At 40.3% G+C, this 17,886-nt stretch overlaps 1 protein-coding gene across 5 annotated transcripts in view; it reads right to left on the bottom strand.

The window, feature by feature from the left end:
* KLHL5 (kelch like family member 5) overlaps window positions 1-16,919 on the bottom strand; it is an 82,300-nt gene extending 65,381 nt beyond the window's left edge. For 3 of the 5 annotated variants that reach the window (XM_043438381.1, XM_043438379.1, XM_043438378.1), the window contains exon 1: window positions 11,687-11,819. In XM_043438381.1, the coding sequence (XP_043294316.1) occupies window positions 11,687-11,739 (53 nt within the window). In that variant the 5' untranslated portion in view covers window positions 11,740-11,819. Of the gene's footprint in view, window positions 1-11,686; window positions 11,820-16,793 lie in introns of those variants that run through there. The other 2 variants (XM_043438382.1, XM_043438380.1) reach the window with 2 other exon arrangements.
* Window positions 16,920-17,886: the final 967 nt, after the last annotated feature.

Here is a 17,886-nt window from a genome sequence, read left to right on the forward strand (position 1 = left end):
AGGTCAGGTGGTCTGGTATTCCCATCTTTTCCAGAATTTTCCAGTTTGTTGTGAAACTGTCCATCCACACAGTCAAAGGCTTTGGCATAGTCAATAAAGCCGAAGTAGATGTTTTTCTGGAACTCTCTTGCTTTTTGGATGATCCAGCGGATATTGGCAATTTGATCTCTGGTTCCTCTGCCTTTTCTAAATCCAGCTTAGGCATCTGGAAGTTCACAGTTCACGTATTGTTGAAGCCTGGCTTGGAGAATTTTGAGCATTACTTTGCTAGCGTGTGAGACGAGTGCAATTGTGCAGTAGTCATATTTCCAGTATGAGCCCTCTATTACCAACATCATTTTGATATAAACCACCTTCTTCCCACTGAATTGAGGTATTTTTGTTAAGAACTTTAGCAATTCAGGATGATAATTCTGTTCCACTATTTGTCTATTTTTATGCCAATATTATAGTGTTTTAATTCCAGTACATTTATAAAATGTTAAATATCTGTTAAAGTTCCCATCTCCACATATATTCTTATACAATAATTTTTAAACTAATTTTGAGTATGTACTCTTCCATATATACTTCAATATTACTCAATCCTCTCAAAAAAACTTCAACCCTATTAAGATTCTAATTTAAATTTGTGTATTAAGATGACTGGCATTTTATCGTATCAAGGCTTCACATCAAAGCATACATGTTTTGTTTTTTTTTTTTAGTTTATGCTCAATAAGGTTTTTAAATATTTTATCTATAGACTCTGTGCCTTATTAAAATTTTTATTATGTTCTTTTCTCATTTTCTCACTGTTGTAAATGCATTTTTTCCTAGCATTTCCACATGGTTGTTGCCATTATAGTAAAAATATTGAGTACATTTATCTTATATCCAGTCATTTTCATACTCCCTCATTAGCTATGATATTTTAAAAATTAGTATTCATTTCTTTTTAAGTTAGAGGTAACTTTGGGACATCTAGATGGAGATGTTAGATAGCTGGAAAAATGTTCCTGGAACTCGGTTCCAAGCTCCAAAGAACTCTACCAGATAAAGGCACCAAAGGACACCAAGAAGGAATAACCAATGAAGCAGAGGAACATTGCAGGGTCTGGTGTTAGGCAAGTCAAGGAACACAGGTGTTTCAAGGCAAAAGGCATGGTCACTATGTCAAATAAGAGGTCAGGTACCATGTGCGAAGAAAAATGTCCATAGAATTGGCAACATAAAAATTTTGCCAAATCAAGATAGAAACAGTTTCAGTAAAGGGTTGGGGACAAAAGCCAGATTGTGATGGGTTGAAGAGTTAATGGTAGATGAGAAATAAGAGACAGCATGTACAGAGAACACCTTCAGAAAATTCTGCTCCATGGTGAGGCTGTGGAACGAGATAATGGCTGGAAGAATTGAGAGGAATCAAGGTAATGGATCTATTTTGTCTACATATTTGTTGATTTTAAATATATGGAACATATTAGAATGATGAGAATGATCCAACAGGAAGGTGAGACTGATCATTGTAGGTGGGAGCACTGGAGCAAAAAAAGGGATGATAAAAGATAAAAGAAAAAGGGATGGTACCTAAGCACAGTGGACGGCTTGGACAGTCACTGTAGGTGCGATAATTCCTCTACCATAAGACTGTGACTTTCTAAATGCATCGGTTATTTTAAAAGGAAAGAAAAGACATGCACTAAGCCGTCTATTCAAGTTGAAAATCCCTCTAAAAGAAGGAGTCATGAAATAATAAAGATTAGAGGAGAAACTAAAGAATTAAGAAATAAAAAGAATTAGAGACCTAGCTCTAAAAATCTCTTCCCTTCTAGCAAGTTTAATCAAAGAAAAATTAGAGCTTAGAGGACAACATGACCATTAAAATAAAATATTTAAAATAAAAGATCTAATTCTGTTATTTTATTTCTTAGTTCTTTAGTTTCTCCTCTCATAATCGATACAAGAAAATTTTTAAATGTCAAATTGAATAAGGGTAATGATGACAAATGTAGAGAATTTAGGTAAGCAAAGTTGGAAAATCCTCCTCAAAGACAGAGTTTGCTGGAAAATCCTTCATAGCTAGGTCTCTAACAATTTCTGCCTAAGCTTAAGCCTGGGTATGTATTTTGGGGAAAAAATCTTCACTTTAACAACATCTATTAAAGATTATCTATTGATAAAGTAGCTTGCTATAGTCACCATGATAGAAAAGGGTCTATAGAACTACTTCCCAGTGTTAACACTGAATTCTTGGGCCAAATATTTTCCTTATGAAAAATACGTAATGTAGTAAACTTAAGCATTAATGTTTTCATGGCATGGAATTCAGAGTTTATTTATATAACACTTTTTCTTCTGTCCCAGTGACTTTTACTATACAATATCATATTGTTTCACTCAAAAATTTATGCAATTCTGATGAGAAGTACTTCTTGGAATAATTACTGATGAAAGATCAATACATACTAAAAGTCATTACACTGTTAAATTATCAAAATGGTTTGCAAGGGTTACACATAAAAATTAGATCCATCATCACTATCTCCTTGACCCTCTTCCTTTTTTTAATAGCACTTGTCACCATCAGGCATATTAGATGTTTATTCCCTTGTTACTTTTATGCTCATGACAAATTAGCTGCAGTAGAACTTTGGCTCACAGCTGTACCTAGCACTTAGAACAGTATCTGAAAGACAGATGCTGAATAAATATTTCTCTAATGAATGAATGAATCCAGTAGCTAGAAGAGCAATAATAAAAGACATATACTTGAAAAGTACACTTCTGGAATTATAAAATAAACTTAAGAATTGAATGTTAAAAAGAACATTAGAAAATATTTACTGCTGGTGAGAAAACCTCTTTAGTATTTTTTCAACTTAGGAAAATTCACAACATATTACTCTAAGAATTTCTTTTTTTCTATTTTGTTCTTTGGGTATAAAAATTTTTATCACTTTGACATCTATTGGCTAAACAACAAACGTCTTTTAAGATTGACATAACATTTTTTTCAAATTGATTATCAAATTACATTCCGTAACTCTTTCTTGTTTTAACAACTTTGCTTCACTTAAACTTGGGATACAAAGGGTCACACACTGTTTAAAATAGATGTGTCAATTATGAACACATTTTTCAAAATGTAATTAAGGAATCCACATGCAACTTCTGCTTCAAAACTGCTCAAATGTTAAGTTTGTGAATATAAAAGATGAAGTTATTCAATATGACAATAGCAACACTGAGATGTCATTAAGATAGACTGCTGATGAGCTCACTGCAACAGTGTGGCTTTCAAAGCTATGGCTTCACTCAGCAATTCAAATTACAGCCATCCAGTAACTGGTTTATATGGGTAATCACTATTATACAAACCTCTTTGCACATGGAGTTTTCACAAACAACAGTGTCTGTTTTATGAGTAATCAATTTTAATGAATCTATTCCTATCGTTTCAATATATACTAAATATACATATGTCATAAAACATATATATGGTACATGTTTTATATACCAGTAATATATAAGGCATAAAACACATCAGGAACTAATTCACTGTCCTAACTCAGCCGCACTTCACCTCCCCAGTTTTCCTCTCAACTAAAATAAGTTACAACGTAAGATTTCAAAGAAACTTTTAAAGTTTGGTAATTCTAGGATACTTTTAAAACTGTCAAATTAAGTCTTTTATCGGAATTTGGCTTATTTTAACAATTTGAAGACATTTAATTTCACTAAAATTTTAAAATGTATGATAGAAGAAAATGTTCATTAAGTACCTAGATCAGGAAAGATGTGAGATTTAACTTTAATTCCAGAAATATATCAGATACTCTGTACCTCTTTTCCAAACTCATAAAAGCAAACATTATAAAGGTAAAAAAGAATCCTGTAATTATATAAACTCAATAAATTGTGCTATATGTAGAAAGAACTCAAAGATGAGAAAATAGACCGTAAAATCCATCAGGGCAGGGGTCACTATACTCCTAACAACTTGTATAGTGCACAACACTCAAACATTTCCTGAATTTAGATCAAAGAATAAATGACTAAATTAATGGCACAGACCTTCATCTGAAAGGTCTTAAAATACAGCAGAAGAGGGTTTTGAATGAAACCTTTACTAATTATCAAGGAGTAAATATGTCTTCTATTCTGGAAAAGATGAGGTTCTTGAGTTGAAAATTTAAGTATGCCTCAAAAAAATTAATTTGGCAGGTGAAGAATGGATTTGTAAGGGAAGATGCCATTGGTGGGAAAATCAGTTAGAAAACTCTTTGAGGTGACAGGATAGTAACCTTGGCTAGAAGAAATGTGATCTGAAAGGGGAATGGCTGTTAAAACCTATTACAGGGTCAGGCCTTATAAAATGCCCATGTCAAATGGATAGGAAGAGGTCACAGAAGACAGCATTTTCAAACATGGATGGCTATGGGGGTTGAGTCATTAAGTCGTGTCCGACTCTTACATCTCCATGGACTGTAGCCTGCCAGGCTCCTCTATCCACAGGATTCTTCATGCAAGAATACTGAAGTAGGTTGCCATTTCCTTCTCCAGCGAATCTTCCCGACCGAGGAAATGAATCCCAGTCTCCTGCAATGCAGGCAGATTCTTTACCAACTCAGCTATGAGGGAAGCCTAGGTGACTATATGAATGCTAACATTAACATAAATAGGTTAAGAAAGAAGGATACTGTATCCTTATATATGTATGTTAGTTGCAAAGAGGTGGACATGACTGAGCAACTAACATACAGATAGATAGATAGACAAAATGTGGTCCACTGGAGAAGGGAATGGCAAACCACTTCAGTATTCTTGCCTTGAGAACCCCATGAACAGTATGAAAAGGCAAAAAGATAGGACACTGAAAGATGAAATCCCCAGGTTGGTAGATGCCCTATATGCTATTGGAGATCAGTGGAGAAATAACTCCAGAAAGAATGAAGGGATGGAGCCAAAGCAAAAACAACACCCAGCTGTGGATGTGACTGGTGATGGAAGCAAGGACCAATGATGTAAGAGCAATATTGCATAGGAACCTGGAATGTTAGGTCCATGAATCAAGGCAAACTGGAAGTGCTCAAACAGGAGATGGCAAGAGTGAACGTCAACATTTTAGGAATCAGCGAACTAAAATGGACTGGAATGGGTGAATTTAACTCAGATAACCATTATCTACTACTGTGCGCAAGAATCCCTTAGAGGAAATGGAGTAGCCATCATAGTCAACAAGCAAGTCCAAAATGCAGTACTTGGATGCAGTCTCAAAAACGACAGAATGATCTCTGTTCATTTCCAAGGCAAACCATTCAATGTCACAGGAATCCAAGTCTATGCCCTGACTAGTAACGCTGAAGAAGCTGAAATTGGTTCTATGAAGACCTACAAGATCTTCTAGAACTAACACCCAAAAAAGATGTCCTTTTCATTATAGGGGACTGGAATGCAAAAGTAGGAAGTCAAGAGATACCTGTAGTAACAGGCAAATTTGGCCTTGGAGTACAGAATGAAGCAGGGCAAAGGCTAATAGAGTTTTGCCAAGAGAATGCACTGGTCATAGCAAACACCCTCTTCCAACAACACAAGAGAAGACTCTACACATGGATGTTACCAGATGGTCAACAATGAAATCAGATTGATTATATTCTTTGCAGCCGAACATGGAGAAGCTCTATACAATCAGCAAAAACAAGACCAGGAGCTGACTGTGGCTCAGATCATGAACTCCTTATTGCCAACATCCACTGGATCATCCAAAAAGCAAGACAGTTCCAGAAAAACATGTTACTTCTGCTTTATTGACCATGCCAAAGCCTTTGACTGTGTGGATCACAACAAACTGCAGAAAATTCTGAGTTAGGAATACCAGACCACCTGACCTGCCTCTTGAGAAATCTGTATGCAGGTCAGGAAGCAACATGCTTCCTTCAAGGAGAAAGTCCTACAATGAAAAAAGTGTCAGTGGATCCAAACACTGTGCTTAGTGATGTAGTTAATTTACATTCCAGTGTGGGCTCCTTACTTCCTTCAGTTCAGTTCAGTCGCTCAGTCACATCCAACTCTTGGTGACCCCATGGACCGCAGCACGCCAGGCCCCCATGTCCATCACCAACTCTCGAGTTTACTCAGACTCATGTCCATCGAGTCGGTGATGCCACCCAGCCATCTCCTCCTGTCGTCCCCTTCTCCTCCTGCCTTCAATCTTTCCCAGCATCAGGGTTTTTTCCAATGAGTCAGTTCTTCACATTAGGCGGACAAAGTACTGGAGTTTCAGCTTGAGCATCAGTCATTCCAAGGAATATTCAGGACTGATCTCCTTTAGGATGGACTGGTTGGATCTCCTTGCAGTCCAAGGGACTCTCAAGAGTCTTCAACACCACAGTTCAAAAGCATCAACTCTTTGGCGCTCAGCTTTCTTTATGGTCCAACTCTCACATCCATACATGACTAGTGGAAAAACCACAGCCTTGACTAGATGGACCTTTGTAGCAAAGTAACGTCTCTACTTTTTAATATGCTGTTAGCCATAGCTTTTCTTCCGAACAGCAAGCGTCTGTTAACTTCATGGCTGCAGTCACCATCTGCAGTGATTCTGGAGCCTGAAAAAATAGTCTGTCACTGTTTTCACTGTTTCTCCATCTAGATGCCATGGAGTGATGGGACTGGATGCCATCTTAGTTTTCTGAATGTGGATTTAAGCCAGCTTTTTCACCTCTTTCACTTCATCAAGAAGCTCTTTAGTTCTTCTTCACCTTCTGCCATAAGGTGGTGTCATCTGCGTATCTGAGGTTATTGATCTTTCTCCCGGCAATCTTCATTCCAGCTTGTGCTTCATCCAGCCTGGCATTTTGCATGATGTACTCTGCATATAAGTTAAATAAGCAGGGTGACAATATACAACCTTGACGTTCTCCTTTCCCAATTTGGAACCAGTCTGTTGTTCCATGTCCAGTTAACTGTTGCTTCTTGACCTGCATACAGATTTCTCAGGAGGTACATAAGGTGGTCTGGTATTCCCATCTTTTCCAGTTTGTTGTGAAACTGTCCATCCACACAGTCAAAGGTTTTGGCATAATCAATAAATTAGATATTTTTTTGGAATTCTCTTGCTTTTTCTATGATCCAACAGATGTTTGCAATTTGATCTCTGGTTCCTCTGCCTTTTCTAAAACCAGCTTGAACATCTGGAAGTTCACAGTTCACATACTATTGAAGTCTGGCTTGGAGATTCCTTGAGAATCACTAATAGCCTAAAGAACCAGTTAGCTGGACCATGGATTTGAACACTTTGACAGGTTTTGCTTTCGACTTTGAGGATTTTCCCCCTAGTCTTTTACAGTTTTCTAGGCTTCATCAAATTTGATAGCCAATCTGCTGTTTCCGTTATATTGAGACGATATACCAAAGCAATCAACTTAATTTTCAAGAATAAAAAACGTCGTTTCCTTACACTCCCATTAATTTACATGTTTATTAATGTTTAATAGTTACTGTAATAAGCATAACAGTTAAAAACAGGTTTGTGAATAAACACAACCAACTTTCGGTAAGTACCCAACTCAGTGGGTAGGCCCAAAGTCACGCAGGTCTGCCCTGGAGCAGCCTACTCAGCCATGAGTGATCTCTCGGTCTTCAGGATCAGGAGGTACATTTTACAGAGGGAAGAACGTGCACTAGGTTAAAGCCATGAGCCAGTGCAGAGCTAGCCGGTGGGGGTGTTTCTGCTCTCACTGTCCCACACAATCACTTATTACTGGTACCCTAAGTGACACAGCAGAAAAAACATGAGCCAATAATCGAGCCTCTCACCAGCTAGCGCATAATTTGAACAAATCACTTCACCTCCTCCATCTTTGGTTTTCTCTTCATTTAAATGGGATTCAGGAGGTAGCGTGTACAAGTATCAAGAAAGAATTTGAATTTGTAACAGCCGCTACCATTTTGTGAATGTGTAAATGTGCAAGGTAACATGTAATACTTTATACTGAATGTGGCATTTGGTTGTTACAGTCACTTGGGAAACAGGGTTCATCCCTTTTACCCTTATATATGAGGACACTGCAGTCATTTTGGAGCCCTCAAAAATAAAGTCTGTCACTGTTTCCCATCTTTTTGCCATAAAGTGATGGGACTGGATGCCATGATCTTAGTTTTCTGAATGTTGAGTTTTAAGCCAACTTTTTCACTCTCCTCTTTCACTTTCATCAAGAGGGTCTTTAGTTCTTCTTTGCTTTCTGCCATAAGGGTGGTGTCATCTGCACATCTGCTTGGAAGAAAAGCAATGACCAATCTAGAAAGCATATTAAAAAGCACAGACATTACTTTGCCAACAAAGGTCCATCTAGTCAAAGGTATGGTTTTTCCAGTAGTCATGAATGGATGTGAGAGCTGAACCATAAAGAAAGCTGAAGGCTGAAGAATGGATGCTTTTGAACTGTCGTGTTGGAGAAGACTCTTGAGAGTCCCTTGGACTGCAAGGAGATCCAACCAGTCCATCCTCAAGGAAATCAGTCCTGAATATTCACTGGAAGGACTGATGCTGAAGCTGAAACTCCAACACTTTGGCCACCTCATGCGAAGAACTGACTCACTGGAAAAGACCCTGATGCTGAGAAAGATTGAAGGCAGGAGGAGAAGGGGACAACAGAGGATGAGACGGCTGGATGGCACACTGCCTCGACGAACATGAATTTGAGTGAGCTCTGGGAGTTGGTGATGGACAGGGAAGCCTGGCGTGCTGTAGTCCATGGGGTCGCAGAGTTGGACACAACTGAGCAACTGAACTGATGAAGCCACTGAAATGAAGTGAGATTACATATATTAATAAATGATGAGTAGCAGGGTTCAATTTGAATCCAGGACTGATTGTAAAGACCATACACTGTCAAGGATACCCCACTGCTTCTTGTTTTTAAGGTATTCTCATTTGTAGCTCATGACTACCTTGTGAGAAGTAGAGTAGGTAATTACCACCATTGTCCAAACTGGGAAGCAGATTCAGAGTATAGTTGATTTGATATCTAGGCTATCAAGGTTAGCTATTTAGAAGACAGCCATAGAACAGATTTAACGTATCACTCCTAATGTAACAATATACTATTAAGTTCAACTTTATTACAATTAAGTGCCAATGTGGCATTTATTCACCAAGTACAAATGCCTCACAGATCCTGCCCCACTTAAGCTCCCTGCCAACCTGTCACTGAATCTTATAGGATGAAGTGCTGACCCACATTAATATCAAAAGTACCTTTTCATCTCTCAACAGTGTATCAGTACTTACAGACAGCAGAAGAGCAAGTAACATTTAAAACTTCAGCTAAATTAATATTTTATGGACTTTGTATCCCCAACTTATCTATACAAGTTATCACAACTGATATTCTAAAGACTACAGCATAATTGTAACAAAATGGTGGTGGTGGTTTAGTTGCTAAGTAGTGTCCAACTCTTGCAACCCCAGGGACTGCAGCTTGCCAGGCTCCTCTGTCCATGGGATTCTCCGGGCAAGAATACTGGAGTGGGTTGCCATTTCTTTCTCCAGGGGATCTTCCCGACCCAGGAATCGAACTCGGGTCTCCTGCATTGCAGGCAGATTCTTTTACCAACTAAGCTACAAGGGAAGCCCAATAATAACAAAATATTTACTTTTAAATAGCCCTTTGACTTGTGACAGGTAAAAAAGATTTCCTTGCTGCCCACTCCCGATTTTGTGAATATAAGTGTATGTTTGTTGTGACAAGCATGAACGTCTTAATACCATAAATATGATGGCAAACCACTGCTAACTTCCTGCCAGATGCTTTGTTAGGCATGCGCACAGCTGTCCCGTGTGCCATAAAAAGTAATAATCTGGATAGCTATAATTTTGCTTTTTACTGACTTGAACAAAATCCAGTAAGTGTTTCTGTCTTGTCTGTAGCTTTACAGTGATGGAAAAAAGTGAGCCATCAGTACTCTTGAGACACTAATATAACCAAGCAAAACTGCCTGAGTTCTTGGAACACAATGTGTCAATCACAGATTAACTTGACTCTGTGGTAGGCCCAATCAGATTTTACAAACTGCATTTTATATTAGATAGAACAGTGTTAAGCTGGGTAAGGAAAGGATAAAAAGGTCAATGTAAACAACAGGAGAAAAACGTAAAGCACCATTTCTCAACAGCTTATAATTAGAAATGGTTAATCACTACAAACGTTAAACCAGTTAGCCATTAAAGAAACTCCCTGGCTTGACCTATAACTAAGAACTAAAAAACAAAACAAGAAGGAAAGAAGAGAAAAAGCCACCAAATGACTGTTTTATAATTTAACTCCGGTAAAAAGCAAAAGAAGGCAATCTAAGTAAGTCACATGGTGATCAGTGGAGACCAGTGGAGGCAAGGGTTATTTCTTAGTGTTAATCCAATGTTCTCAGGCAGTTCAGAGCCATTCTCTCAAACTCCCAGTCTCCAAACTGGGAGGGGGGATGGCAAATAAACTTAGAAAAACGAGTGGTGTGGCCCCTCCATCCAATGTGCCACGCAGAATCTGTCCAGTAATTCTAAACTCTGCAGATCACAGAACTGAGTCTCCCTTCTTTCTGCTTATCAGAGGACCCTCTGCCCAAAGAAGGGAAGACTCAGTAGAAATGAGCCAACTGTCCTCAAATCTAAATCTCTAATTTGCTCTCCATACCACAGCCAAAGTTAACCTTTCAAAGTGTAATTCTTGATCCCATCACTCTTAGTTAAAACCTCCCCCACCCCGTGCCCCCCGAAAAATAAAAGCCAAGCTCTTTGGTATGGAATTTAGTGTTTTTGACAATCTAATGGTCCCAGCCCACCTTCCAGCCTTATCTTTCTCTTCTCTATTTCCCTCTATCTCATACTTCCTGTCATGAAAAGAGTTAAAACACACAACATTAAAGTTAACAAAATGAATATTACTGAATACTTCCCGAATGAAAAGGGCTATGGAAGACACTGTGGATAATGACAAGTGTGGGTAAAACCTTTTTCTCTTCTACTACCAACCTTCAGTTAACTCTCTTGGTTCTACTTCCTTGGCAATCTAATGAAGTAGGTATGTTAACTATGTTACCTGGCAACATTCCTCAAGTAAAAATGATCCCCCTGATTAGTAAGTTTGCATCTGGACTCAGAGGAATTATAATGAACTATAAATACCTCATAAGCAGCAATGGCTTTGACTTTCCTAGGTGTGATAGCTCTTGAAACTGGCACATCCCTCGAGGGGACCCTGAAGTTAAATCTATGGAGTCATAGAAGAGACAGTGTCTCCTGTGGGATATGAGGTTTTAAGCCAAGCCAGCTCTGGGACCTACCTGATGTGAGCTTTGCTTCCTAGCACCTACGCTTTCACGTGGGGAGATGTCTCCCAGGTGTCTCCATAAACTGCTTACACAGCCTGCTGTGAGGATCACAAGCACTGATGAGGAATATGTGATGCTGCCTTGCCAGCCAGCTGTGGTTCCTGTCTGATATCTTCTGAGTAAACAAGCCCATAGCAGTTTTGTAAGTCTGAACCCAAGAAAACCCAATCATTTCCACAGCAACAAGACTGTTAAGAATGTTTTAAATGAGGCTGCAGATGTTCTACAATCTGAACCCAAACTCATTCCTCTTTTTGCCTTTTTTAGCCTAACATATAGCCCTGATAAATCCCACCTAATCTCATACACAGCTTTTACTCACCTTCCTCTGTTGTTAACTCTTTTCTCCTGGGGATGCCTTCTTCCGGGTAACATATACCTCTCCACAGTCCATCCCTTCAGCCATCTGCTGAGGTGAAGCTATGGATGTTTTTCAACTCAAATGAATGGAGACACTGCATAGGTAAAGAATGGCAAGGAAACTCTGGTAGAAAAGCTAAGTACACAGTTCAAAGAAAAAGAATGGAAATTTATTGACAATAAAAATAGGTTAAGTTGGTGGAGAAATACAGCAATGGCACGTTAAAGGGTAAAATGTCCAAGGAGACTGTCTAGATCAATCTGAAGGGTAGAAAAGAATAGAAAAGCAGTCTTCCTGCATTATTAGTCATGGGAAGAAACATGGGAGCCCTCTATTAGCATCAGAAGTAGGTGATTTATAAGCATTAGACAATTCAGTAATCTGTACCTTGGGAGAGGGAAGAGATGGCTGACAGCATTACAATGGAGATGGCATCTGCCAGTGTTCTGGGAGGGGATATTGTTGCTACAAGTCAGCTCCAGTTCTACCTTCTTATCCTGATTATTCTAATCAGCCTGTCCCACTAGATTTGCCAGCTGACGTTAATTATGTAGTAGTGCTTTCATGGACATCACAGGTTTCTTTCATCCTAAGCGATTAGAACTGCCTCTCTCTCTATTACAAAGTTGTCAATTACCCTAACTTGTTATACTTTAGGGCCAACTCTATCATTTCCAGACTCTGATAGTAAATTACCTTAAGAACTAACCAAGATGTGGCACTTAGAAAAAATTAGTTCTTCTGAAATGGCCAAAGGCTCTAATTCTTTTCCTTTAAGTCTGTGAACTCTTAGGTTAAATGCACCCATTTAAGAGCAGAACAGAGAAAGCCAGCCAACAGAGAAAAGAGGAATAAAGTGTATGTGTGGAGAGAGACACTGGCAAGAAATTATAGATATGGAGAGGAAAAGCAGCTCCAGCTCCTAACTTTCTGTTGCAGATGCCAGTTGCCTCTGAGCAACTGCACGTCCTGCCCTTGGATTCTTGGACAGAGAGCTATATCCCTTTTCCAACAAAATACTCTTTCTGCTTACATTAGTTAAAGTAATTTTCTATAACATCACCAAATAATCCCTAAGACCAAAAAAGATGATTAGAAGCAAAGTGTAATGATGTAGATAAACATAACCAAGTTTTATCATATTAAAAGATTCTGTTTATGTTATTTTAAAGAGAAAAAAAGGAGACAGAATTCAATTATAGCTGTTTTCTGTTGGGGTGTAAACTTCCCATACAGTTTTTTACCCTCATGGGATCTAACACAGGGCCTCATACAATACCACATTTAACAAATGTTTACTGAATGGACATATAATTAAAAAATAATGAAATTCACTTGGCCAAACACTTTGTCTAATTGGGAGTTTTCAAAAGCACTTCAGTTCCAATTAATAAAAGATGTTCTTTATAATTCTCATTAGCATAATTCTATGATTACATATACACAAAGAAATGCTGTTTTCTATTCCCTAAATAGAATACTGAAAAAACATGGTTTGGATTTGATTTATTCAGACTGTGTTAACTCATGGAACTATAAAGTCTGCTTAGTTGTAGTCCAAAAGACCATCCCAAGATTATCTCCATTTTCCTCTTTTTGGGTACAAGATAGAATTACATTTCCCCTCCTCCTTGAAGCTGGGTTGCAGTCATATGACTTGTTTGGCCAATGAAATGGCAGTGGAAGTTATATGTGTCATTAAAAGTCTTTAAAAGCCAATGTGCAATTTATCACATCCTTCCCCCTGCCTAATAAACGTGGAAGCAGGTGTTAAGATGAGCCTCTCACGATCCGGGGCGCTAAATGACTCCTGGAACAGAGCTCTCCTGCTGACCCTAACTGGACACTTAGCAAGACTGAGAAACAATCTTTTGTTGTTTTAAACCACTAAGACATGAGCACATAAATGAAGACAATGAATACCTTTGGCCCTCAATTTATCTTCAGGATGGTAACATTTTATATAGTATTGAATCGCTTATAGCAGAGTATCCCCAACCTCCGGGATCTAACGCCTGATGATCTGAGGTAGGGTTGATGTAGTAATAAAAGAAATAAAGCGCACAATAAATGTACTGTGCTTGACTCATCCCGAGACAACACCACCCCCCGCCCCATCTGTGGAAAAACTGTCTATCATGAAACCCATCCCTGTGCCAAAAAGGATGGGGAGCACTGATTTATAGAATACTTTCTTATAGAAGTGTCCCTCATTATCCTAAGTCTCCAAATCCAAACACAAGAATTGAACAGAGTCAAAATTTTGGACTAATCCCTCATTCTCTCAACTCTCACTACTTGCTATCGGAAACTCAACAGGCCAAATATATTTGGATAGGATGATATTTCTTGCTGTTGAAACACTCACCATCTACACTCAGGAATGGAAATAATTTATAGTAAAGGATTCTTGATACATTATTTTATTTGCACTCTTAAAGCTGTTTTTCTACTACTCAGTACCTATTAGACGCTCAATATTCACTGAATGAACTGCATGCTGTCATCATTGTAATCTTACAAATAAGGAAACAGATTCAGAGAGGTTCATAAACTTACTGGAAACAACCCTGCACATTAATGGCACAATCCCAGATATTCTGGCTCCAAATCCTCTCCATTATGTACCATGCTTTCCAAGATGTCTTATAGCTATAGAATTCCAGGTCTGACAGTAATAGTGCCAGTAGTGTTTGGAATAAAAAGCAAATGTTAATAATGTATCTATATCCAAGAATAATTAAAATCATCCTTTAAGGGGTTCTACTTGCCTAAACCTAGTTTAATTCAAGATCCCAAGTTCCCTGAAGCACAGAACAACAGGAGGAAGTTCTAGAGATCATTTGGTCCAACAGGCAATTTGTAGAACAATGAGGAACTGTAAAAGAACTCTGGGGCAAAGTAGTCTTTTCCTTTGATGTAAAATATTTTAAAATTCTGGGCTCCCTAGGTGGCGCAGGGGTAAAGAACCCACCTGCCAATGCAAAGAGATGTTGGTTCAATGCCTGGCTGGGGAAGATCCCCTGGAGGAGGAAATGGTATGCCGCTCCAGTATTCTCGCCTGGGAAATTCCATGGACAGAGAAGCCTGGCAGATTACAGTTCAAGGGGTTGCAAAGCATCAGACACAACTGAGCACATACACACATTTAAATCCTGACTTTTACTTTTATCTTTACTTTGGCTCTTAATAAACTGGTAAACCTCAGGCCCTTTGCTCTCTCATTCTTATCAAATCTCAGCTATAAGAAATATTCACAAAGACTGCTTGAAGGATAAGCAATCCACCCACTTCTACAGGTTCAGTGGTTTTGAATTTGTGGTCCATATCAAATAAATTTGGAGAAGGTCACACAATACACCCCCCTTTACAAAAGTAAACTGTAACATTAGCCAAGAAATTGAGAAAACAAAAAACTACTGACATTTCTTATCTCAAACTTATTTAAGCTAAAATCTTATTTCAAGAAATAAACTACTGATTTCTCATGCCTCAGAACACAGTTTGGGAAATACTATTCTAGGTAACTCTACACATTATGAATGGATCATTATGAAAGGCTTAACGCCTTTACAGAGCTTACCTTTAGAGTCTTACTATTGCTCTACACTGAAGTACATTGTTATCCAAAATTCATCAGTTTCTGTAGAGATACTTTAAAAATGTTGTCAACTGATCACAACAATCTCTTTTTATTAGGCCCCATGAGAAAACCTTCCTCTCAGGCCTAATTATTGGAAAATGCTGGGCTTAGGCAGAAGAACTGGTCTGTTTTTATCTCAGAATTTGAAATACACTGAAACTTACTTTATTCCTCTTTCTTCCCCCTGGCTGCCAGCGATGTTCAGAGCCAAAACTGTGACTCGCCTCTAGTTCAGGATCTTAGGCACTTGGTATTATCTTACCCTTGACTTTTTTTCCCTGCTCTGCTTCAACTTTTCATTTAGTTTTGTTTTACCCCACAGTACCATATGGACACTAAGTTGCTTTAAATCATTTTTGTAACTATTATATACATCAAGTTCTACTTTCTTACAATTTCATACTGATTTCTCCCTACCTTTCCCAGTACCCCGAAATATCAGTGTCACCTTTGTGTAAAAGTATTTATATAGCTTTGAGAAGCCAACAGAACATACGCATTCACAATATAGTCATATTCACTATGCTTAAAATCCAAAGAGGTCATTATTGGTTTTTCAGCGGTCTAATAATCAAAAAGACTTATTAAGCTTTTTTAAACGGAAGGACAATTGCCATTTATTGGGTACCAATAACTGCTAGGCACTTAATACACAATACTTCCGTGTTGTTGTTGTTTTTTTAAAGCAAAGAGATTGGCATATATATTATCTCTGGAAAAATGCGCAAGAAACTGGTAATGTTGCTGGGTGGGGCGAGACAGCGTATCTCTTCTGTACTGTGAATTTTGTAAATGTATCATTAAAAAATTTTTTTTAATGAATCGATAATAAAGACGGCAGAAATGCTTTACTCGTTAATACAGCAAACTTTCTTCATCATGTTTTGATCTCTGCGTACGACTGAAATGCCTAAATGAAAAAGTTTCAACCAGAACTGAAACGCCTAAATAAAAAGTTTCAACCAGACACGCTGGTTTTTCTTGAAATAAAGTCTCTTTCTTATTTTCTACACTCCCAGGGTGAGGCAATTACCTAAAAACTTAGCTTATGGTAGCCTCAGGGTAACGAGGGGGAAAAAAAAAAGTCCAGAATGGTTTCCAGTTAAGTTTTATTGGTAGAAGAGTACGGGGAGGAAGCACTGATTCTGGACAGCAGCCCACCGGCCACAAACGCCGCGTCTAGAACTTTGCACAACTCGGGAGCGGCCCAGACGCCGCTCCGGGCTCGCGACTGAGCGGCCGGAGGCCGGACCGCGGTTCGAGCCCCAGGAGGTCCCCGCCTGGCCCACCCTCCGGAGCGAGACGCCCGGGGCCGCCTCCCCGAGGAACCGGCGGGAGGGTCGCGTGGGGGCGGGGAGCGGGCCTCGGTGCGCGGCCAACCCGCCGCGGCCCCCTCCCCGGCGCCGAGGAGGAAGTCGCACTTACCGCGTCGGGCTCCGGAGGCGGCCGGGGGTCACGGCGGGGCGGGGCGGCCAGGCGGGCGGAGGGCAGGCGGGAGGCGGGGGCCGGCGGGCCGAGGGGAAGGATGCTCGGCCCCTCGGGCGCCCCCAACCCCTTCCCGGTGGCCTCACGCCCGCCGCCGGCCGGCCCGGGGCGGGCCACTCCTGCTCCGTCAGGCGGTGCGAGGCCAGGGGGCGAGAAACTCGGCAGGCGGCGCGGGAGGGGGCCGAGCTGGCGGCCGGGGGTCGGGGCGCCGCTAGCCCGGCAGTCCCGGCGCGGCGCGAGCAGCTGCCCGCCCCGCCCCCTTCCTCCAGGCCCCGCCCCCCTCGCCGGCCCGCTGGCTCCGGGAGGCCGCCGCCGCGGGGTTGGTGGTTTCCCTTCCCCCGGCCTGGTGCGCGCCGACGGCCCGGGCAGTGCGGGAAGGAAGGGGAGCGGCGGGGTGCAGCCGGGGGCGCTTGTGGGGGAGGGGGACGTCAGGCTGGGTGGGGCTCTGGGGGAGGGGGCGGGGCGCCGAGGACCTGACAAAGATTCCGGTTGTTTCCTGCCCCTTGAAACTGGGATAAGGGAAAATTCCTGGGGGTGGCAGTTTAGGAAGAGGTCCCTCTGCAGGGCTGGAAGGCGATCAGAGAGCCGGCCTGTGTGTTTTGTTTTGTTTTGTTTTTTTGATTCCTTGGAGGACAGGATTGTATTGTTCTAAAGCTTTGGGGGAACTCACCAAGAGTTGCCTCTTTCCTCCAGACTCTACCCTTTCCGCATGCAACACGCTGGTAATTATTGCGCTCCATAGTGGGTTTGTGGATACGTGACCTGATAATTACGATCCTCAACTTTGGGGTCATAATCATGGTTTTCTAGTGGTGGGATAATAGGAATTCCGCTGAAGTTGGTTCCTTCTTCACTCCTCTAGCCAATATATATTAATGCATGTACTTATATATATATATAGTGTGTGTGCGTGTATATGTATATATGCCAGGTGCTGAGAATTCAGTTCATTCAGCGCCTATATCCCAACACCAATCGAAAGCGCTTCGTATAGCTTAACTCAATCAGTCTTAAGCAAAGCAGCTAAGGTCCC

Source organism: Cervus canadensis, chromosome 19 (genome assembly GCF_019320065.1).
Source record: "Cervus canadensis isolate Bull #8, Minnesota chromosome 19, ASM1932006v1, whole genome shotgun sequence".
In the NCBI taxonomy this organism is placed as follows: Eukaryota; Metazoa; Chordata; class Mammalia; order Artiodactyla; family Cervidae; genus Cervus; species Cervus canadensis.